The 25,109-nt window shown below is 40.8% G+C and overlaps 1 protein-coding gene across 2 annotated transcripts in view; it reads left to right on the top strand.

Annotated features, from left to right (window-relative positions):
• The window catches only part of LOC135207034 (nuclear receptor-binding factor 2-like), a 38,536-nt gene extending 17,646 nt beyond the window's left edge, over positions 1 to 20,890 (top strand). The window contains exons 2-6 of one of the 2 annotated variants that reach the window (XR_010312867.1): positions 6,426 to 6,610; positions 11,103 to 11,240; positions 18,427 to 18,796; positions 18,944 to 19,015; positions 19,683 to 19,816. Coding sequence is in view for 1 of the 2 variants with exons in the window: in XM_064238663.1 (XP_064094733.1) it covers positions 6,426 to 6,610; positions 11,103 to 11,240; positions 18,427 to 18,796; positions 19,683 to 19,877 (888 nt within the window). In the remaining variant the exon portion in view is untranslated. Of the gene's footprint in view, positions 1 to 6,425; positions 6,611 to 11,102; positions 11,241 to 18,426; positions 18,797 to 18,943; positions 19,016 to 19,682 lie in introns of both variants that reach the window. The other variant, XM_064238663.1, reaches the window with a different exon arrangement.
• Positions 20,891 to 25,109: the final 4,219 nt, after the last annotated feature.

Genomic DNA, 25,109 nt, shown 5'->3' with positions numbered 1-25,109 from the left:
GGCACACGCTACAGGTAGGTCAGGTGATCTACCGCCCTGTCCCTGCCCGCTTGGTGGCGGGAAATAGGAACCATTCCCGTTTTCTAAGACAGATTTTCTCTATCGTTTGGAATGTAAACATACGTTTGCAGTTCCTCCTGATTTGGATTTTCGTGTTTCATCGCCATCGATCTTCTGGGCTATCTTTTGCAGGGAAGTACTGGGTCTTTGGTTCGGCATACGTTTATTAACTGTTTTAACGAATTTGGCTTCGAAAATTTCGAAGAATACATTACGTGTAACTACCGAAGTTTTCGGTAGACACTTACATAGTTTGCAAGAAGGGAAATATTAATATTTATTCATTAATGGGTAATAAAAGTTAAAATTGATTGAGGCTAACTTCCTTATCGAGGAAGTCAGAAAAACATAGAACTAGTTACGCTTCCTTTAGAAGAAGTTTTATAGCTCTCGTACTAACGAGCAGTTAGAGCATTAACAGTACTAGTAGTGTTGTATCCTCATCACTTCTTACTTTACAGAACTACAAATTCATATTGCAATTTGAAGATAAAGGAATATAGCTCCAAAAGCGAGCTATTAGAAGGTAAGAAGTGAATTAGTGTTTCCCCATTGCAATGGAGGGTGCGTCTGATCGGCTTCATCTCGCTCCCAGGCCTAGACCTCTTCCAAGCTCACAGGCCCAGAGGAGAAGGAATGTCGAAAGCCTTACGGAGGTTATGGAGAATCCCACTGATCAGGCGTCCCTCGGCAGTGTCTGTAGAACGTCCCAGACTGCCAGGGATAGCCATTGGAAAGGCATCCTAAACAGTGTTTCCCCCTTATGGTTAAACCTCCTTACCCTCGGCGGATGAGGAGAAGGAAGATTCATCAACGAAGATTCTTATGAATATACAAGATAATCTCGTTTATGTTATGAATAAAGAAAGAGGAAAATTGGATGGTTATAGTATCATTACTAAAGTATAGCTTCATCTAGGCACCAGGTGCAAGTCAAGTGCCAGGTGCCTGCTTAGACGTCTACCATGATGAAAGATCCTCACAAAAGCGCATGAAGGAATGCCATGGGGAAGGCACATAGCCAAAGGCCATACCACGTTGAATACCGCTTCTCTTCCGATCAACGAAGTTCAGTAACGTGGGGTCTGGTCAGTACGTGGCATAGGTGGTGCCACAGGATAGAGCGGTGACGTCACAGTCTCTCAATGATAGAATTCCTTCGCCTTTACAGTAAGTGAGGTCTAAGGAACAATAACCTATGAAAGGGATTAATCTCCTTCTGATCTTCTCGAATGGGAAGAAGTTTAGAAGACGAGCTCCAATGAGGAAATACGTTCGAATTATAAAATTCTTACAGCATCCAGGATTTCCAGCTTCTTTGTGTTGGAAGATGGAAATTGAACAGGGTATCCTCTTGAGATTTGTCACGGGATCAGTTTTTCCTGACGGGGGCGCAAAATGTTGCACAGGCGGCTGTCGCCCGTGTCAGGATGTGTTTGAATCTGTGGGAAGTTTCTCTGGAAGAGAACCCAAGAACATACTTCTCGTGAAAGAGAGACTAGTGGTCGCATAAGCGACTTCGTCTCTATCACATTGGTTTGATTTGGAGAGAAGTTTTTTTTTTTTTTTTTTTTTTTAGTAGGATCAGCCTTCATCTGCCAGGTACTCAAGATGTCGCACAGGCGAACGTAACCCTTGTCAGGATGAAGCTGGTTCTACTTTAAACCCTTTACCTTATGAAGAGAGGCGCTCTCCTCGGGTAACTCACTCTTTTCCCAACATTATGGGACAAGAGATGGAAGATATCAGACTAGGAAGTCAATGAGGGTGCAGGTCTTTCAGCTTACAAGACCTTAGCAACCCTTTTATTGCAAGAATTCGGAGAGTCTCTTGAGTTCTGCCACCCCTCCTTCTCCTAGTTCGTTACTTTTAAGAGGATTATAAGTCATCCTCTTTCGTATATATGCAGCAAACCGATTTTCAGAATGAGAACTTTGCAATTGTTTGGAATTGGACAAGACTTGTATGAGCTCGCATTATTTGATTAGAGGCTTTTTCAAGTAATAAAAGCATAGATTACAGCATTATGTCCATGGATAGGAAGCTTGAAATGATTCTCTTCGATCCTTATTTCTCATTAGGATCTCCTTCGTCTAGTACCAATTCGTTTTATTGACGAAAAGAACGAAGTTAGGAGATTTTACATTCTCTCTCGGCCTCGGCGAGGAAAGAATGTAGTAGAGAATTCACCTTAAGACTACGGTATGATCATGTCATATACATACCGAAGTTGACTCTATGGTTGACTACTGAATTCCTAGTATCCTTACAAAAGTGTTCCTAGTTTAATTCTGTTTACCGCAATGTAAGAGAATTATAGAGGATTCTTTATGGCAGGAGTTATCTCAGGCTTTCGGGAAGCATATGTAGAAAGCATAATCGTATTAAAGAACGAAGATTGCTCAGGATAAGTTCGATAAGTCTGTTGGGAATCATTTTCTTTGTGGCAGAAGTTGTTTCCCTGATCTCAGGCTTTCGAGAAGCATGTTTAGAAAGCATAATCGTATTTAAAGAACGAAGATTGCTCAGGATAAGTTGATAAGTCTTTGGGGGGGAATCATTCTCTTCGTGACAGAAATTGTTTCCGAATGGACTATATATTGTCCATAAAAGTTTTTCCTACTGAGAACGGAATAAACATAGAAGGCTCAATGCGCCAGAAGCCACCCTGGCGCAATGAGCCAGAAGCGCCAGCCTGGCGCAATTGCGCTTCTAGCCTGGCGCAATTGGCGCTAGAAGCGCCATCCAAGATAATTTCTCGTTTTCTAGCGAGTTATTAACCTTAGAAAGAGTTCACTAGCCTCTTCGACAGAGGCATAGTAACGGCAAGTTTCGTTCCTGATTTCGTTCCCCTTCTAATCGAAATGGGTTCGATCCCAAGGAACTATGAAATTATTTATTTTAAGCATTTAGGCCAATGCCACAGCTCTCTCATATCACAAAGAGAATCAAGAATCTCTTTTTTCGCCCGGGTTCGCGTTGACAAAAGAGAACCTGTTCGGAAATCAGACACGGAACGTAACGATTCTTAAGAGATTCACTACAATATGTTGCACGTCCGTGAGAAACGTCTCGATAGACGATAATAATTGTGAAATTATGTCTAGCATCTATTGGAGAGAGTTGTAAAAAACCTGAGAGAAGTCTTCTTCATAATCGCTTCGCAAGGTGGAAGACGACCAGGCTTCCTATAGATTACTTCATTATTCTTGACCCAAGAGATGTAGCAATTTACGCCATCTTTAGTTTTAAGAAAGGGGAATAAACTTTAGTCTTTTCCCCCTAAATATAAATCTTTTAACAGATGTTAAGATAAAGGGCGTCAAAGGAAGAAAGGATGATACTTATGCTTCATTTTTGGCCTTAGATATATTGGATTCACTGAGATCATAAACGTTCTTCTCACAGCATGTTTCGTAAGAAATTTCCCAAAGATTCTGGAGGTTCTATTAGAATCCAGTAAAACCTCTCCATTCTGAGTCGGTCTGCGTGCGAGACTGACCAGAAGTAGACATGGTAAGAGGATTTTTTCAAGGTAAAAGGCAAGGTCATGGTAAAGACATAGACTTGCTGCAGATCTTGCTGGTGGGAATAGGGAAGCTGTCCTCTTCCTATACCTCTGTACCACATACGGGGTGTTTTCTTCCCTTTCAGAGGGAAGAATCACCTTTGTCTATATCTTTTATCAACAACGCCATATAAGGTTATATTCTGTCTCTGCAAGGAGAATTAGATATAGCAGAGAATTAAGATCTTAGGGATCTTATACGATACCTCTATACGATAAGAGTAGGATATCATGCACTGAGTATGGAATTCTTTTTGTTTGGAGTCCTCAGATTCCGTGTTATGACAAGATGGAACTGCTCCTCATAAAACTTCTTTCAGAAATTTTATGAGGGAATTCCTCGTTTCTCTTGGTCCTATACGACCAAGAAGAAAAGGGAAGGGTTTTTTTTGTGCATTGGAATCTCGCATCAGATTCTATGGGAACTCGGCAATGGGTTCTTGCCAGCATAATATGTCTGGCAAAAGAACTAAAACCCTCTGTTCCTCACTCAACGCTCCAGATAGAGTTTCGTTGTTCAGACAGGGTCCTTACGTTTCCATCTACAGAAGAAAGAAATGGTGGAAACGTTTTGCCTACAGAGTTTTTGGAATGAGATGAGGGCTCAAAATGCTGCCCAGTTAGTATTAAGAGGGATATATATAAAGAGCTAAGAAATCAGGGGTCCGCCCAATTTCTACTCTGAGTCTCCTTCGACTTCCAGGCTCCTTCTCTTCCTTCGGGCAAGGATAGGGAAGATTCTACAACGAGAAACCTCATCAACATGTAAGAAGAGATCTCGGTAGCAACAGAAGTAATCACGAAGGATCCTTTTCGGAATAAGACTCTTATCTCTCGTACTGTTAGATTTCATATCAATTATGGATGTAGTTGACTACTTCTCCTCCCTTGCCGGAGAGGCCGAGAGCTCAAAGTGGAAGAAGGTCTTCCACCCTTCTCAAAGTCTCCTGATAAACTATTGTGTGTTTAGGACTTTCGGACAGTGTAGCGCCAACTAGGCGCTAAATGCCATAACAGGCGTAAAAAACGCCAGAGGCAGACAGTCCCAAGAATCATGTCATTGTCTGGTGAGGAGAAAGAGTGGGCCTCCAACCTGGCTTAGATTTGCTAGAGGCGAACAAATCGGACAGGATAAGAGGAGTTGCGCATGGGGATCATCGACAGACATCTTCGAGACTCTAACAAGCTCGAAGCTTAGCAAGTGGGGAGGAACCGGCCAGGCTCCAGAGGCGAGGCTCCAGCCAGGCGCGAGGCACCAGACAAGTGCGAGGCGCCAGCCAGGCGCGAGGTGCCAGCCAGGCGCCAAGACGCCAGCCAGGCGCGAGGAGCCAACCAGGCAAGCGCGAGGCGCCAGCCAGGCGCAAGGCGCCAGCAGGCTCCAGCCCCTAGGCTTCATCCAGAAGAGATCCATTTCTAAGAAAAGCCCTGGTCTTCTTTGAAACTATGTGATCACCAAAACACTTCATGAGTATCTTGATGATTCCTTCAAACAGCTGAGAATTAAAAGCAAATGAAGTGCGAGCTTTTATGAATTCTTGTTCTTTCCATAACAATATGTCATTAAGTACATATTAGCTGTCATTTACGGGGGAGATGCAACTCTGGGTTGACCTCCCATTAAACGAAGGATGTCAAGTTGACCTACGAGAGATACGTCTCTCTTGGGTTATACGTGTCTACGGATAAGTTGCTGGGATAGGGAGTCGACACTGATCCTTAAACTAGTGAGTTAAATCTTAATTTAACGGAATTTTATTATTTGGGTTGTTTGAAAGGAGTTTGGGGATAACTCTTTTCAAGTTAAGCACGAACCCTCGTGTGAGGATCGGGTGATCGGGATCGGTGTTGTGCTCCTTAATTATGCCACTAGGCATAGGTGTTTTGTCATGTAAGTGGATAGGACCCCTTTGACAAATAACCATTAGATTCTGTCAAGTAAGTGGATAAGACCCCATTGACAGATATACAAGAACTCTTAGCCATAGGTCACATCCTCGCTGAGGCTCTTGAGACGAAGCAGATTCCTAGCAATAGCTAGGAGGTGGTCAACCCTTCGTCTAAACACATAGGAACCAAGGTTTTATTTATTTATTACCTACAACGTATGTTGTTTCCTGTCTATTCAGTAAATTAGCTGTCTCTTACCCTCCGCCAAAGGTGCCAAGTATATATCTGACAGGTAAGTTGAATGCATAAAAATTTTATTGTCATTATACAATAAAGTTTTATGCATACTTACCTGGCAGATATATACGATTAATGGCCCACCCAGCCTCCCTCAGGAGACAGGTGGAAGAGAAAATCTGTCTTAGAAAACGGGAATGGTTCCTATTCCCGCAGGCCACCCAGCGGCGGGGCGGTAGATCACCTGACCTACCTGTAGCGTGTGCCGCGAAATTCGAATTTCTATCGGGGACGACGGAGTCTATAGCTAAGTATATATCTGCCAGGTAAGTATGCATAAAACTTTATTGATCATGCCAATAACATTTATCATAATCCCACCTCATCCACCCTGCTGCTTAGTCACTGATACCTAAGGATAACAGATGCCCCATTCTGCCATTACTCACCCTTATCATTAGTTAGGCAAACTACAATATTTTGTACAGTGCCTAGCTTGAACAAATTGATTCCAGCGAGTGCTGTTCTTTAAAAATTTGGTATACAATATTTTAGGAAAAGGCCAAGCTTTGGTTTGAATTTAGTCAGGTTGTGTTAATATATGGGTGTTCTTCAAAGGCATGCAGTGTGTATTAAAGAAGTATTTTGATGAATGTACTTTATCTGTTACTAGGCCCATAGGGAACAGCGTCGTGCTGAGGCATGTTTAAGAGGTGGAAGGCTCGAGGAGGCTGTGGATTGTCATAGGCGTGCAGCGGAGTTGTTAACTGAAGCACTTACCTTATCAGATACACCCCTGGCGCAGCAAAGCATAAATCTTCAACATAGTTTCCATATACGTCAGCAAGAAGTAATAAGGTAAGTCTTTGAACAGAGTACAATGTATTTGATTGTACGTATTACACAGCATTATATAAGCAAAGCACTTATTTGATTTCAGCAAGATGTAAAGGCCCCCAAAAGATTGCAAGTAACTGAATGGAGCACAAACTTATGCACTGCTGTACTATACGCATAGTTAATTATCAAGGTTTCTTTTATTGGACTTGGATCCAAATGAAAGTATGTATATATAGGTCTTATTGGCTTTAGTGTCAGTGCTGTCTGGTGCATTTCATCACCATTGACTGCATGCCTGCTATATGTGACAAGCTGCTCTGTATTTCAGGAATTTTCTCATTATTCATAAAAAGGTAACGAAGATTGATCGTTTCATGATCCCTATAGTGTGGACTATTCCTAATCATTACATTCTAAATTGTGACTATGTGTAGTCATAGGTTTCTGGAATATTACACCATTCTTTCAGTAATGGTAACTGCCAAAAAATCAAGACTAGTTAAAACTGTTAAATCTATATATTTATTACTTAATAGATTCACTCTCAGTTATTTTACTGAAGGAAGACCAGAACTCATATGCAGATGCCAGCTGCTTATGATTTTTTTTCCATTGTAGGTTACTGGAGACTTGAGCAGCCTTGGTCATTTACATTAGTAAGTCTAAGGGGATGCAGATTTCTCCAGAAGACAAATAATTGTAGCTACCTCAAAGTCCAAGCCTGTGCTAATATACACTAAGTTTATAAAAAGTATGAAGGCCACAGAGTTGAAAACAATGTAGCATTGCAGAAATACTGCTTTTCTGCAAGTGGAATGTTTCATTCATACCTACCCAAACTGCAATTACCAAGAACTAGCAGTCTATAGTAAATAGTTTTTTACTGTACACATGTATGCAATGTATATTGTACTCTATAATGAATATACTAATCTAAGATGACCTAGGATGTTTAGGGGTGTATTTCTGTTTGAAATTATATTAAATTGTTTTAATATGATAATTTAAGGTATATTTTTGTTTGAACTATCAAATTAAGCATGAAATGTTAAAATAGACAGTTATAAGCACTTTAATTTTAGGGCTACTGGGTATTTAGCAGTTATAAGCATTTTTAGAGGGGATTTTTGCATTTCCGCAGTAAGGTCTGGAACCTATTCCTGCATAAAGTGGGAGATCACTGTACATATAACTTTTTTCCTTTTTCCTTTTATCCAAATTAAAGTATGTACTAAAGTACATACTTTAAAGAAGCGAGCTCACATTGGGTTCAGAGTATGTCAGCTAAATGTTGGGTCCATGACTGGGAGAGGTAGAGAATTGGCTGACTTGATGAGAGAAAAGAAAGTAGATGTGTGTGTGCAAGAAACGCGGTGGAAAGGAAATAAAGCTAAAGAGTTGGGAGATGGATATAAGCTATATTATAGTGGAGCAAATAAACAAGGTAGAAATGGAGTTGGCATAGTACTGTCTAGTGAACTAAAGAACTCGGTAATAGAAGTGCATAGAAAGAATGACCGTATCATCAGATTGAAGATATGTTATGGAGGAGAGATTCTGAATATTATAAGCGCATATGCACCACAAGTTGGTTGCACAGAAGAAGAGAAGGGAAATTTCTGGAGAGACATGGATGGAATAATGCAAGAACTGGAAGAGCATGAGAGGGTGATAGTTGGGGCAGATTTGAATGGCCATGTCGGAAGTGAAAATGAGGGCGATTGGGCGGGTGCATGGGGGCCATGGAATTGGGGAGAGAAACCCAGAAGGAGAGAGTGTAGTGGACTTTGCTGTGTCATTCGACATGGCAATAGTAAACACATTTTTTGAGAAGAAAAGGGAACACCTAATAACATATAGGAGTGGGGGAAGATTCTCCCAGATAGACTATTCTTGTATAAAAGGATAAATCTGGTGGAGGTCAAGAACTGGAAAGTTATTCCAGGCGACCATGTAGCCCCCCAACACAGGCTGCTATGTATGGACTTGAAGTTGAAAAGGAAAGAAAAACCAAAGCTAAAGGGATAAGGAAAATTAAATGGTACGAATTACAGAAGGAAGGGGATAAGAAGAGAGAGTTTAAGAGGAGGGTTTTGGAGGATATTGATATAGGGATGAAGATGTTCAAGAATGGTGGGCACGAAATGCAGCAGTAATAAGAAGCATGGAAAGGAGCTGCTAGGAGAGACATCTGGTATCATATGGGAAGAAAAGGATAGTTGGTGGTGGGATGAAGACATTGAGAAAGTAGTAAAAGATAAGAAGGAGGCAAAGAAAAGATGGGAAGAGTCACAGTCAGTGGAAGACAGAAATAGGTACAGAGAGAAAAACAAGGTGGTGAAAAAGGTGGTAGCCCCAAGCTAAAGCAAAGTCGTATGATGATGTGTATAATGAGCTGGGGACAAAGGAAGGATTAAAGAAGATGATGAAGCTATCAAAGGCTAGAAATAAGAGCACCAAAGATATAACACACATCAAACAAATAAAGAATCAAGAGGGTGTAGTGCTTAGAAAGGAGAAGACATTGTGAAGAGATGGAAAGAATATTTCGAACAGTTGTTAAATGAAGAAAATAATAGACTAATAAGAGAGGATGGGCAAGTGAACATTGGCATGGTAATGAGGTTTTCTAGGCAAGAGGTACTAAATGCACTGAAGAAGATGAAGAATGGAAGGCAACCGGACCAGACATGATCCCGGTGGAGGCATGGAAAGCATTAGGAGATGAAGGAGTGGATATACTGTACGATCTTATGATAAAGATCCTTGAACAGGAAAAGATACCAAATGAGTGGCGTGGGAGTATATTGATCCCAATTTTAAAGGGAAAGGCGATGTCCAAGAGTGTGGTAATTATAGGGGCATTAAATTGATGTCCCACACTTTGAAGATACTGGAAAGGATGATAGATGCTAGACTGAGAGAAGAAGTACAAATAGGTAAAGAGCAGATGGGATTTATGAAGGGAAGGGGAACAACAGATGGTATATTTTGTCTGAGGCAAATAATGGGAGAAATTCGGGGAAAGACAAAAGGGACTACATATGGTATTCATTGACCTTGAAAAGGCTTATGACAGAGTCCGAGACAAGAGGTATGGAGGAGCCTGAGGGAGAAGATGGTGCCAGAGAAGTATGTGCGATTGATACAAGAGATGTACCGGAATGTATTTACCAGAGTGAGGAGCAGTGTTGGGGAGACAGAAGGTTTTGAGGTGAGAGTAGGATTACACCAGGGGTCGGCTCTGAGCCCATTTATCTTTAACATAGTGATGGATGTTATAATAGAGGAAGTAAGGGAGACAGTACCATGAACATATTGTATGCGGATGATATTGTTCTGTGTGCAGAGAGCAGGGAAGACCTGGAAGTGAAATTGGAAAGATGGAGACAAGTACTGGAGGACAGAGGAATGAGAATAAGTAGATCCAAGACAGAATATATGTGTACCACCACTGAGGGGGATGATAGAGAAAGTATTCAGCTTGGTGGAGAGCAAATAAGGAGTTTGATAAGTTTAAGATTTGGAATCTTTTGTTAACGCTGGAGGAAGTATGGAAGAAGAAGTAAAACATCGGTACAGGCAGGCTGGAACAACTGGAGAGCGGCCTCGGGAGTTCTTGTGACAAAAGAGTGCCGCTTAGGTTAAAAGGAAAATTTCACAAGACGGTGGTAAGAACAGCAATGCTGTATGGTACGGAAACAGCAAGCATGAGAAAAGCAGAGCAGAAGAAGATGGATGTGGCAGAAATGAGAATGCTTAGGTGGATGTCTGGGGTAACAAGAGTGATAGGATCAGAAATGACTACATAAGGGGGTCAACTAAGGTGGTGGAAGTATCAAAGAAAGTGCAGGAGGGGAGGCTGGAGATGGTATGGACACCTGTTGAGGAGAGATGAGGACCACGCTGGGAGACATACTATGGGAGTGGAGGTGCAAGGAAGAAGAAAGAGAGGGAGACCAAGAAAGAGATGGAAGGACTGTGTGAGAGGAGATTTACATGAGAAGGGAATTGATGAGGCAGAAGCGCAAGATAGAAATAGATGGAAACGGCTCATCCGAAACGGCGACCCATATAAAAATGGGAAAAAGCTGGGAAGAAGAAGAAGACTAAAGTATTATTTTAATTAATAGAGATTTTTATTCCCATATATACTCGTCATTTTCCTAAATTCGAATTTGACCTCTACATGCCACAAGGGCAGCTTAGCTTGGATGTGAATCCATTAAGAGAACTGGCAAAGTAGCTCAAAATCTGTGTCACAAAAAAAAAGCCATGCTTGCATCGTTACTCATTGTAAAGTGGTATGACTGGTTTTGATATGATGAAAAGTGTCTGGCACTGATTATTTTAGTATTTTTGTTTTAGCTCTGTAGTGCTTTCAAATACTAAATAAATTGATTGAGAAAATTTTATTTGGCAGCTCCACTTCCCACCCTTGCCCTTCCTCAAACGACAAGAAGGTTTGGAAATACTGCAGCAACTTGATGAATAATTTCTTTTACAACAGGTTTAGGAGCAAGCAACGGGAGAAGTATGCTAAGGCAATGGAAAACCAGAGATTGAAAATTGGTAGTGGGAATAACATTGGAGGTCTTACTGCTCACCCGTCCAAAAGATTGCAGGCAATAACTTTAGAACTGACAAAGTAAGTTTAGTAAAGCTTTTTGTTCAATGCAAAATTGTTGAATAATAATTACACTTTGCATAGAACATAATTACATTATCCATATTCACATTGTTAGTGATCATTAGAGTTTTTCTGGTAATCATTGAACCTTTAGTTAATCCTTCTTATCACTAGAGTCGAGAAGCAAAGAAATAAAAAATTTATTCTATTTTCTTTAGTGCACTCTTCCCTTATTAGGTACAGTAGCTATAGTCTCAGCTTGTTATGCATTAATAAAAAGTGTATTGATAATTTTTTGTGTATAATAGTATAAAGACTGATTTCAGTACCTGTACATACTTAACATATGGCGAAGATTGCAGCTCTGTATTCATTGTCTGGGAAATGTTGGAGCCTGCATTTTACATCTTGGGAAGATTGGACTGTTCTCAATTTGGGGACTGGGGGCTTTAGTTCTTATTCTGTCTGGATAAAGTTTGAGTTTTGCATTCTACAAGTGAGAAAGCTTTGGGTTTGTATTATTCATTTAGGGTATCTGAGATCTATCTCCATATTTAATACAATTTTTCCGTAGAAAAAAAATTTACCCACCTGAATAATTTTAATAATTTCATACAATCAACTTACCTGTCAGATATATACAGCTAAGACTCCGTCGTCCCCGACAGAAATTCAAATTTCGCGCCACTCGCTACAGGTAGGTCAGGTGATCTACCGGCCTCCGGCCCGGGGCGTCCAGGAACTAGGAAACCATTCCCGTTTTCTATCCATATTTTCTCTGTCGCCGGTGGTATCAACATGTTGCTATTACCTCCTGACTTAGATTCTTATTTCATCCTTTGATCATCGTTTATCGGCTTTTTGGTGACGTATCTGGATCGTGTTTTTGGCATCGCTACTGTGGACTGATTTTGGACTTGCTTTTTTGGAATTTTCTCAGTATGTCCTGATTCAAATGTGAGTGTGAGAATGTGTATGAATGTAGGCTGCAGGGTGAGGATACCGAAAGCTTCGGTTGATCCTCACACTGTATGTCGTAAATGTAGGGGGTGGGGTTTTTCAGTGTTCTGCTACTAATACTTGTCATGAATGCGAGGGATTAAATGCAGAAGAATGGAAGACTTTAACTTCTTATTTGAAGAAGTTAGAGAGGGATAGGGTTAGACGTCTGAAAGGTGTGAGTTTCAAGGCCTATTGAGGCCTTTTATTGATACTTTTATTCTAATCCTGATGATTTAGATTCTCCCTATGAATCTAAATCCTGATGATTTAGATTCTCCCAAAATGGCGGACTTACAAGGTAAGGCTAGTGAAAGTGAGCATTACAGTGAAGTGAGTTCTCCCAGTGTTGTGGAGGGGGCGTTTGATCGTCCCTGCGACGCTCCCAGGCCTAGACCTCTTCCAAGCTCCCATGCCCAGAGGGAGAAGGAAAGTCGAAAGCCTTAAGGAGGGGTCGTGGGGAATCCCCAACGGTCAGACGTCCCTTCAGCAAGCTCTGTTTCGTTGCAGGCTGCTCAAGGGCGCTTTAGAAAAAGCGTCCTACGTGAGTGTTCTCATCCTCTCCCTCTCCCTCACCTAAACGAGGGTGGAAGGAGTCGGATTTATCTAGGCCTCTGAAACGGCATTTGAAAGAAACCTGAATTAGATTCGAGCCCGGAGCGTTTCTCAGATGACGCCCCCTCCCTCGTCTATTAAGAAGGCGAATTGTGGCGTCAGCGTCACCCGACGGACGCAGAAGAACACTTTCTACATTCTCCCCCGATTGAAGATGACGTGGGAGAAGCTTCAAGGAAGATTATCTTGGCAGTACAAGAGCAACTGGCCTCTTTGGTGGGAGTGTTAGCGCTCGTAGGAAGGACGTTGCGCTTCCAATCAAGAAGTCTCGTCCTCTCTCCCCTGCGAAGCGAGAGGCGTCATGCAGACGTGAAGCTTCCAAACATATCGCAGAGGCTTCGGTTTCGAGAGCGAGATCGGGAGAATCTTACAGAAGACACTACGCCAGAGAGACGTGAGATGTCGTCTAGGCATGAAGCGTCATTTAAAGCTGCTTTTAGACGCGAGGCTCCAACCAAAATTTTGGCGCCAGTTAGGACGCCTTTTGACCGAGCGAAGCGGGTCTCCAGGCGCGAGGTCAGGTCCAGACGTCAGCAGCCACACAAGCGGGAGGCGTCAGCCAGGACGAACTTGGCGGACTAGAAAGCGTCATCCAAGCGGGAGCGTCCTCCATTTATGGAAGAGAAGCCTGGGCTGTTGGCGCCTTCCAGGACTATTAAAGTGGAGAAGAGGAAGGAATATCATTCCCTTAGCCCCTCTCCTATTAGCAGTTTGTCTCCTCCAGAGGAAAGACGAACTGAATTAGCAGCGGAGACTCATCTAGACCCCGAGTTAGAAGTAAACTCGGAGGAGGAGTATCAAGGAAGAGAAGGACTGTCGAACTATAAAGTTTTGACAGCCTTGCTTCTAGAGGAGTATGGAGACGACTTGACTCCTGCCTCTCCTCCTTCTCCGCGCTCTCTTTTCTTAGAATGAAGCCCGCCATTTCGATGAAGAGGGCTCTTCAGTCTTTAGACTCTTGGATGAAGTCGAAGAAGGAGTTAGTTTAGAACGGTCTTCTGCATGCCTCCAGCGAGACTAGCTAGTAAAAGAGGCATTTGGTATCAGACGGGAGAGAATATGGGTATTTCTCTTCCGTCTACGTCAGAAGCGGACTTTTCGACCTTAGTTGACGCTTCACGTAGACAAGGTTTGAACTCTGCCCGTATAACTTGGGGCATTTCAGAACTTTGGACCATCTCCTCAAGGGACTCTTTCATGTATTGGAAGTTTTCAAACTTCTTAGATTGGTCCCTTGGGGTGATGTCCAAGAAAGCCCATGATTCTGAAGGACTCGAACCAGAAGTCCTTCTGTGTATTTTGTCTTGTATAGACAAAGCGTTCAGGATGGCTCGGTTGAGATCTCCTCTTATTTGGAGCAGGTCTTCTAAAAAGAGGACAGTATATAGTGCCTTCCTTTTAACCAAAGCGGTCCCCACCTCCCACGCTCAGGGGAGGGCAGCGCTTCTGTACTCGCCTTTGTCGACTTTTTGTTCCCTTCTCAGTTAGTGAAGGACATTTCTCGTTCATTAACTGAGAAGGCGACTCAAGACCTTCTGACGCAGTCAGCAAGGAAGAAGAAACCTGCTTCTACTACTGACAAGAAAGGACCGAGTATATCAGTTCAGCCCTTTCGAGTGGCCCGACCTCCAGAGCTCCCGCAAGAAGGAAGGCTCCTGAGAAGAGAGGTAGGTCTGCCTTTCGTCCCTTTAAAAAGGGAAAGTGATGCTTCTCTCCTCCAAGCACCAGTAGGTGCAGGCTCCTGGGATTTGTGAAGGCCTGGGCACTTATAAACGCAGACGCGTCATCGATGTCTGTAATACGGAAGGGATATCGTATCCCTTTCCTGAAACACTCCTCCCTTACGTCAACACCGCGGGAACTAACAGCCAAGTACAAGGATCCTGTGCTGAGGGATACTCTTCGATCGATGGTGGAGCAGATGTGGGACAAGAGAGCAATAGAACTAGTACTGTGATCAAAACTCCCCGGGGTTTTGACAATCGCCTTTTTCTGGTTGCGAAGGCCTCGGGAGGCTGGAGACCAGTACTAGACGTCAGCTCTCTGAACAAATTGTTCAGAAGGAGAAGTTCTCGATGGAGACTTCTGCCTCAGTCCTTGCGTTCATTGCGACAAGGAGATTGGATGGTGTGTCTCTAGATCTCCAGGACGCCTATTTTCACGTCCCGATCCACCCTTCATCGAAGAAGTACCTCCGTTTCATGACGGGGGGAAGGATCTTTCAGTTCAGAGCCTTGTGTTTCGCCCTTTCCACAGCTCCTCAGGTCTTCACAAGCCTGATGAAGAATGTGGCAGGTTTCTTCACCTCAAAGGAGTAAATATCTCTCTGTATCTGGACGACTGGCTCATCAGGGCCAGATCAGAGAGACAGTGCTTGCAGGACCTTACGTTAACTTTAGATCTGATCAGAGCGTTGGGCTTATCTCGTGAACCTCGAGAAGTCGCAGCTGACCCCCAGACAGAACTTAGTCTATCTGGGGATTCAGATGGATTTCTCGGGGTTTTCGAGTTTTTTCCTTCGCAAGAGAGAATCGCAAAAGGTTTGCAGAAAGTCTCTCTCTTCTTAAGGAAGGAACAGACGTCGGCGAGGGAATGGTTGAGCCTTCTAGGGACCCTTTCCTCGCTCGAACAGTTCTTCCCGCTAGGAAGACTTCATTTACGTCCGCTTCAATTCTTCCTCAAGAGGTCTTGGAGTTGGAAAAACTGGACAAACTTTCGGACGCCTTTCCCATTCCAGTGGAGATAAGACCGCACTTGGAATGGTGGTTGCCCCTCTGAAAGAGAACAAAGGGATCTCTCTAAAAATCCAGAACCCAGACTAGTGTGTACTCCGACGCGTCGGAGAAAGGTTGGGGGAGCAACATTAGGCTCGAAGGACGGTGTCAGGCACCTGGGAACCAGCGCAGGTGTCGTGGCACATAACCTCAAAGAGCTCTTCGCCGTACACCTGGCTTGAAGAGTCCAGAACCTCGGTTTCGAATAAAGTAGTGCAAATAAACGTGGACAAACACCACGGCACTTGCCTACATTCGAAAACAAGGAGGGACTCACTCCTCGTTCCTTTACGAGCTGACGAAAGACCTTTTGCTTTGGACGTCTCACAGGAACATCTCCCTTCTTACAAGGTTCGTTCAGGGAGTAAAGAATGTGAGGGCGGACAGACTCAGCAGGAGGAACCAGGTCCTTCATACAGAGTGGACCCTACACGAAGAGGTGTGTCAAGATCTCTGGTCTCTGTGGGGGACCCCTCATGTGGATCTCTTCGCCACATTCATCTCCAAAAGGCTGGCAGTCTTTTGCTCGGTCGTGGAAGACCCAAGAGCTCTTATGGTAGACGCCTTCCTGCTGGATTGTCTCACGTAGACGTCTAGCTTTTCTCCATTCAAAATCCTGGGACTAGTACTGAAAAAGTTTGTGGCGTCAAAGAGACGAGGATGACATTGATAGCCCCCTTTTGGCCGGCCCAAGATTGGTTCACGGAGGTGGTAGAGTGGATCGTAGACTTTCCCAGATCCCTACCAAGAAGGATGGATCTTCTCAGGACAGCCACACTTCAAGAGGTATCATCAAAACCTCCCCGCTCTCGCTCTGACTGCCTTTCGACTATCGAAAGACTCGTCAGAGCGAGAGGGTTTTCTCGCGAAGTTGCAAGCGCGATCGCGAGAGCACGCAGAACCTCCACTAGGCAAGTATATCAGTCAAAGTGGGAGGTTTTTAGAAGGTGGTGTAGAACTAAGAAGTTGTCCTCCTCCACTACCTCTGTAGCGGAAATTGCGGATTTCCTTCTATTCCTGAGAGAGCAATCTCATCTAGCTGTATCCACAATAAAGGGATACAGAAGTATGCTCTCGGCAGTCTTCAGGAATAGAGGATTAGATCTGGCAGATAACAAAGATCTCCACATCTCATAAGGTCCTTTGTGACTTCAAAGTCTAAGGAACCGGTCCCTCCTAACTGGAACCTAGACGTGGTTCTCAAGTTTCTTTCATCCGAAAGGTTCGAACCTCCTCATCTGGCATCGTTTAGAGACATCACCATAAAAGAAAAATGCCTATTCCTATTATCTTTAGCTACGGCAAAGAGAATTAGTGAATTACATGCTCTGCAGGATAAAGTAGGTTTCAAGGGAGACTCAGCTATTTGCTCGTTTAAGACCCTGTTTTTAGCTAAGAACGAGAATCCCACGAATCCCTGGCCTAAGTCATTCGAAGTCAAAGGCATATCGAGTCTCGTAGGAAGAGAAGCAGAGAGGTCTCTATGCCCTGTAAGAGCTCTGAAGTTCTACCTTCAGAGAAAGCATCAGATGGGAGGTCTCTAGACAAGGTCTTTGGTGCGCGGTTATGGTAAAAGAACCCACAAGACTGATGTCCAAGAATGCTCTGGCATTCTTTGTGAGGAACGTCATTACAGACGCGCATAAGGTCTGTCCTGACGAAGAGTTTCGATCTGTTGAAAGTGAAAGCTCATGAAGTGAGAGCAGTAGCAACGTCTCTCTCGTTTCATAAGAATATGTCACTTAAAAATATCATAGATACGACATTTTGGAGATGCAAACTCAGTATTTGCATCCCATTACTTGAAAGACGTTCGTGTGTGACATATGAGAAGTGTTTTTTCTCTGGGTCCTTTCGTATCGGCGGATACGATTCTGGGTACGGGAGCCGACACCAATCCTTAAGTATATACTTTTTCTCTTTTTAGATATGGTCTAGAGTCTCTCTAACAAAGAAGGACTTGGTTTAGCACGGGCGGCCGTCTATGTTGTTCAGTAAGAGAATCTTGTCATATCTAATTAGATGAGTATAAAATTTTTTTTTTTTTTTTTTTGGGGGGGGGGGGAGAAAATTATGTATGTGTGCATAGAGTGGTTTTGAGTTATGGTTGTTGTGAAGAGTTAGGGGATAACTCGAACAATCTTTATTTCTAACATGTGGTTAGGATCAGGTGGTCGGGATTGGTGTGTGCTCCTTCATAAGGTGTATTGTTATATAAGTGGATCAGCACCCATTGACAAAGTCCTTTCAGGCTCTGCCGAGTAAGCGGATAAGACCCCTTCGGCAGACCCACAAGAACTCTTGGCCATAGATCATATATCTCGCTAAAGTTTCTTGAGTGATGCAGACTACTGGGCAAACACCCACGAAGTCTACCACCTATCTGGTAGGAACCAAGGTTTTATTTATACCTACAACATATGTTGTTTACCTGTCTATTCCATAAAGTAGCTGTCTCTTACCCTCCACCAAAGGGTGCCAATCAGCTATGTATATATCTGACAGGTAAGTTGATTGTATGAAAATGATATTGTTATGTTACAATAAAGTTTCATACATACTTACCTGGCAGATATATACAATTAAAGGCCCACCCAGCCTCCCCGCAGGAGACAGGTGGAAGAGAGAAAATATGATAGAAAACGGGAATGGTTCCATAGTCGGCAGGCCGGTAGATCACCTGACCTACCTGTAGCGAGTGTCGCGAAATTTGAATTTCTGTCGTGGACGACGGAGTCTAGCTATGTATATATCTGCCACGTAAGTATGTATGAAACTTTATTGTAACATAACAATATCATTTATGTTACTTTCAGGAACACTGAGAAAACAGAGTCGCTGTTTTCTCTCTTGATACCAGATATTGAACTAAGCAAAGAAGAGAAGCAGCTGTTAAGAGATGAAGCATCCTGCGAAATGAAAGAACAAAGTTCTTCATCTGAGACTGTTAAAGCTTCATCTCCCACTTCTTCTACAGAAAAGGACAAAGCTTCAACACCTACAGGTTCCACTGAAAAAGTGCAGGAAACTAGTGGGCAATATTCTTTGGGAGTGAAACGAGAAAAAGACAATTCTCTCATTGTTGAAGAATTGCGGACATTACGCGATCACCAAAATGACCTTATAACTCAGTTAATGACAGAACTTGCTCAAATGGAAAAAGAAAACATCCACCTTAGAAGCCAGGTTAGTTATTATCATGAAGGCTTTAGATTGTCAATCTCTTTTTGGATTTTCATAGATATACTTGTTTAATATTTTCATAGATATTCTTGTTTTCTACCTTCATTTGGTTTTCAGAAAATTGTGAATTCCTAGTTTTTAATTTTTCAGTTTTAGACTGACATGAACCCATTTGGCATCGTATTGCAGTCTAGAGGAAGATTGTATTTGAGACGTATTAAGGTTGGCAGCTCTGTTTTCACTTATTGTCTAGCAGCAGTAATTGGTTATACCAGTGTCTTGTCATTGTTACTAGTCTTTAATTTAGCAACATTGTAACTAAATGTACAAGAATTTTTAAAAAAGTAAAAAGCTGTTCTGAAGCAGTAATAATTCTAGGCCATAAAATAATATTATTTTGTAATTTTGTTTTTATTTACTAAGTATGAATACCACTTTCAACCAAACATACGTTTTTGTTATTGTTCAGTTTTCAGTTCATAAAGTATCAAGTACTGATTACTTATTGTTAATAAGCTAGGTGTTAGAATCTTTAGCATTTTCATTCATAGATCTTTAATGAACTATTATGTATTAAATAAGATCTAATATATTCATTAAGGCCAGCTTATAAGGGTTGATGTGCTTAAACTACCCAATATAATAATAATAATAACTTAGTGGAAGATAACCATGTTAAAATAATATTTTGTGTTATTGTTAAAGTATACACTAGCCTATCATTAAACATTGCAAAGATCTGCAACAACACCCCCCTCTTCCCTCCTGCCATATTTTCAGTTTTTACTTTGTATTATGCAATGGTAAATTTTTTGTTTTTTTATAATATCTATGCAGCACAGATTGGTTCTGTAGAATTTGTGAACTACATCTGCAAATGTTTTTTCAGGTTAGAGAATTGCAGAGCAAATGCGAACAGTATGAGGGAGAAAAGCGACGGATGAGGGCCATGGCTGACTCCAGTTGTTCACCATTTGTGTTTTCACCGCTGAGTGAATTCTCTCCTGACCCTCCAAGTTTCCCTGATCTGGCTCCCTTAGAGCTACCCCCTTTAGACTTCATGGACAACTGCGATAAAGAATGATAAGTAAAAAGTACAAACACTTCTACCATTGAACTTTTGAGTTGGAAAGTGATATCAGTGTAGAATCACTCAATATAGTTTTCTTCTGTCTTCCTTGACTTTTTAATATGCATGTATTAAGTCTGAATAAAAAATAACCATAACCATTCAAGTGGACACGTTAATATATTTCTGATTGTTCCATTTTCAATAAGCATATAAAAAATTTTATTTTATCTTTTATATCTTACAATGTATCGGAAATGCAGTCAATCCTTGATTATTTATGCAGTTAGATCAGTACACTACTTCTGTATAAAGCTGTTAATATTTGTGACTGAGCCTAGATATAGCAAGATATTGTTACAGTATTACTTGCGTATCTATTCTATGTGATAACACTGCCATTGCCTTTACAGAAAACTAAATACTGTAACTAGTAATTAGTAAAATGAACAAGTTGAGGTACACTACTGTATTTGCAGTTATTGAAGATTCTGAATATGCTATAGTTAGATTCATATGAATAGAAATACATTAGGGATTTTTTCAGTGGGCTTTATTCCATGTCTCTCAACATTTCTGATATTTTTTGTGTCCGTTTTATTATTGGGGCTCACAATTTGGCTGTTGATAAAGTTTTATGGTATATGTAGAGAATATTACTTAAATAGATGCAGCCAGCATTTTGGATGATCGATAATGCATAGTAAAACAAGGCAATGAAGTGTTTAATTGTGATTACTGTTTATTTAAGAGTGTGTATTCTAATGTCGGGGTGGGGTGGGTTCTTGGTAGAACAGTATATTCTATTTCAATATTTATGGTTGTTAGGTTTCTTGGTGCAAAAGTTACAAATTCAGTATGCCTTTAATCCTTAAAGCTCAGTATACTATATGTATATATATATAGTACTCATAAAAGAAATTTGAGGAGTTTTGCATAGGTTTCAATTGCAGAAACAATTTTTTAAAATTCTGGATATAAATTTCAGTTGATTTTAAACCCTATTAGTACTTAGAATGCTTTTTCATTTGTCAACAAAAACTTCGAAGAGGAAGTTACGGTGTTGTGGGAATATAGCTACAAGACATTGGTAAGTCAGATTATCTCAAGATTTCATTTGGCAAATGTATTGTTTCCCCAGGCATGATTTGTTTGGTAAAGAATTGCTTTTCAACCTTTTTCACTAAACTTTACCACTCATCCTTTATTCTATTGTCTTTTGTTATATCATCAACTGACCATTTAACCTTTCTGTTTTATTCATCAGAATCAGAGTCATTTCAACTCTCCTCTTCTGATGTAAGTGCCTAAATTTGCAAAGAAGCTTTAGTGTGTTTTTATTTTACTTGGGGAGAATTTCAGGTTAATTTATATACGTACTCCTTTTTAGACTTTCATGTTTGGTTTCTAGGCATCTCAGGGGGTTTTAGCAGTTACTTGTTGTGTTAGTGGAGTGTAGCTAACCTAGGGTTTTTATATTAAGATGTAGAGTTTGGTGGCGAAAGAAAAACATTGTTCTTCCTTGAGTAGTTTTACTTTGGTATAATTTTTTTTTGTTTTTCACAGTTGTATAATTTACTTTGTTTCACAAAGGTTATATATCTTGCATACTGCAAGTGTTGAGTATCACTTGAAGTTTATTTTATGTCTGACCTTACCTACTGTACCAGCAAGAGTTGGTGGCACAGGTGATGTTTGTGTAGCTACGATAGGAATTGTCCTCTGTGCCTGGAAAACACACTGTAGTTGTAGACACTTGAGCAAAAGTCACCAGTTTGGCAACTATGGCCTGGGACCCTGGTGGTGGATTAGTTTACCATGAGTCATAGCAACAGGCTCTTGGTTTATTGTTCATTCCTGCCGGGAACTGACTGCTTGAAAGTTCAGATAATGAACCCTTGGGATAAACTAGAAGCTTTTGCCTTTATTCCCATGACCCTTCTGGGGAAGGTGCTGGATGAATTTTGTTGACCAGCAACATCAGTATGACACTGATAACCCTCATAGCCCTTTGGTTACTCAGTCAGGCAATTTTCATAGCAGGCCAAGTGGAACATTGGCAATATCCAAATAGCATTTTTGTATCAGTAATCAAGAGCAATAGGTTAGCTTTGTTGCAAGTTTTGAGGCCAAAGGAACTGATCTGGTAAAAGCTCCCAAGTGGGAACTTTTTAAATCTCCACTTGAATCATTGTAGCAAGCCACTTTTTTGCATCATACTGTACTATCTTTGCAGTGAGTCAGTTAACTTCTTGTTTAACCAGCTAACTTTATTGCAGGCCCTAAATATCATTGAAAGGGGATCATTCTACGTCATATTTTGCCATGATGTCCGTCTTGGGCTATTCTCAGGAGAATGAGGCTCTCCATAGTCCAGAGTGGTGGTACAGTGACAAAGGGGGAAGACAATCATTTTAAAGTTGATGGAGACATGAAATAAGAGCCATTTTTTATTATATATATTAAATGTAATCAGGATAGTATTAATATGGTGTGTTGGCATGTTCATGGTGTTTCCAAACCACGTTAGTAAAATTTCACTTAGTAGAAATGGTTATAAGTGGATAGATGATTCAAAAATGGATAGATACTTATTAGGACTGGTGGGAGCAGCAGGATAAGTTGTCCCTGCATCTGGGGAGGCTTCCAGGCTCAGAATTCTTTTGTCATTCCCACAGTCCTCATCTCATTCACCCATTATGGCATCCCAGGCAAGTTAAGGGTTATCTGTTTCTGTATTGCACATAGGTAATATCTCCTATGAGGATACCATTAGAAATTTGTGTGGATCAATTTTTTCCTTGCAACAGGCTTAGTGAGTAATTGAAGAAAGAGATATTGTAAACAAGTACTATATTCTTTTCACAATGTCTAGTGTTACTAAAATGTAATTAGGCTTAAGCCAAACTCTTTCAGTCATACATTTGAAGTATTGTTAGAAATACAGGTTTCCTGTTTCTCCTCCCAGCCCCATATTAAGCGCCTCAGCGGCATGGTTGGTATGGTATTAGCGTCCCACCTCGGTGGTTGTGGGTTCGATTCTCGGCCATTCCATTGAAGAGTGAGAGATGTGTATTTCTGGTGATAGAAGTTCACTCTCGACGTGGTTCGGAAGTCACGTAAAGCCGTTGGTCCCGTTGCTGAATAACCACCGGTTCCATGCAACGTAAAAGCACCATACAAAAAAACCCAGCCCCATATTCCCATTGTCAGATGTGCAGTGACACAGACTTGAGTTGGATTGAAAGGCGAGATCTACCTTCTGCTCCACATGTGCTAAATACTCACACATTGATAACTCCTCTTCAAAGTTTTGTCTGTGTATTTTCCTTGACCTATAAAAAAAGCATTATTGTTTAAGCTATGATATAAAATTTATTTGTAGAAGTCCATATTTTGTTGAGATAAATAGCTCTCCATGCAATTTCATATGCTCTAGTATGAGAAATTTGGTTACTAGAAAATGGTGATTAAATATTTTGCATAGTAGTATATAAATGATAAAAATGGCATAAATTACAAATGCTTCTTGCCATGCTTTTTTTTTATATAATGAGTAAATAACAATAAGATTGGTTTGTGGTAAATTTGGTTAATGGTATAGAATAATTTCAGTGCCACTGTTGAGTACGAACACATGACATAGGTGAATGGTCTTAGACCATCCTTCACCTGATCTACGCATGCGTTGCCAGATATCACAAGATTCCTTGCTTTCTTCTGTTTTTTAACTGGATACCAGCTAGGCGCAAGAAATTATCCTATTGTTAAGACCTTGGGTTTGTAGCTATAAAAAATACAAATTGTCTTAGAAAATTTGTCATATTACAAGTTTTAAGTGTCCATGTTTTTGTGTATTTAAAAGGTCTTGGTTAGTTACTGTGTAAAGATTAGAGTACTTGTTGCTCGTAAGTATATTGATTTACATTAAATTTTTTTTCATGTTTTGTGAAGTTGATATACCCTTATCTTAGGCACATTTTTGTTTATTTTCCAAATACTGTAGTATGTGCTGTTCAGATAGCTGTAGTTAATGCAGTATATTTAGTTTACTTTGCTTATTATTTGTAGAAGGATGCACTGTAAATTGGTGTTTTGTGCTGCTCAGCTGGAAAATTGAAGGAAATATCATGCATTTTGTTATTTGAAATTGCTTATTTTGTTTTTTTTGTTGGTTGTTCTGAATTACATCTTACCTGGAGGTATAATGTTCTGAGGTACTGAAGCATTGTTTGTCAAAGATTTGAGATTGTTCTTTCAATATTTTGTTGGGTTTGCAAGTGAGGTCTTTCCTAAGTTTTTGGGATTTTTTTTTTTTTTTATATACAGAGAAAAATGTGCAATACTATATGTAAAGGCATACATCCTTAAGTCTGGTTATTTAATAATGAAACTAATAAACTGGTTTCAACTATTAATTCATGATTATCCATAGCTTTAAGAAAGGTTGTATTTCCTCAACATATGTCATCCTTCTGGTACAAATGAAATGATTACAGCAAAACTTTTCTGTCATTTAGTATTTAATGTTTTAGTATGCTGAGTTCCCGTGGCAGAGGAATTCAAGTTGCTATACTTTGTAAAGCAAGACTTTGGTCGATTGTGCTTTATGTCAAGTTCATCCAGGATGAGAAGGGTCTTCATTTGATTTTACATTGTTAACCTCTTTCCTCTTTTGTTTTTGTGTTGTGTAGGTTCTCAACGTTGAGATACTTTTTTTGCCTGCATTCTTTCCTCTTAGTGACAACTCTTTGATGATGATGTAATTACCTAGAGATATCAGGTGATCTGTAGTACAACACAGATTATCAACAGGTGAATATTTTTTACTGAAGAGATATACTTGTCAGTGACTTTCATCCTGCCTTTGAAGAGAGATGAGATATTGCAGTACTACCTTTTAAGTTGCAGGAACTTTTAACAAGTCATATTTTGTATAGTTGTTAAATTGGTCTTATTGCTCAGTAGTGTTTGTAGTTGACTGAGCTTTGAATCATGAAAGATATTTTAATGCAGTCTAGTTTTGAATCATGAAAGGTTACTTTTAATGCAAATCTAGTTTTATATTTTGCACTGCACATGGTTCTGGACTGATGTTCAGTTTATCATGAAACCATCACTTTGTAAGGAATTTATTTTCTCATGTTTATTACTGCAAGATTGTTGTATGTGATGATGACAAAGTGCTTACATATATGCTTTTTATTATTATGTCTAGAGCACTAGCCATATTAAGAAATGCTTCAT

This window comes from Macrobrachium nipponense, chromosome 31, assembly GCF_015104395.2.
Source record: "Macrobrachium nipponense isolate FS-2020 chromosome 31, ASM1510439v2, whole genome shotgun sequence".
Taxonomy (NCBI): Eukaryota; Metazoa; Arthropoda; class Malacostraca; order Decapoda; family Palaemonidae; genus Macrobrachium; species Macrobrachium nipponense.
This window is presented reverse-complemented; position numbering and strand designations above follow the sequence as displayed.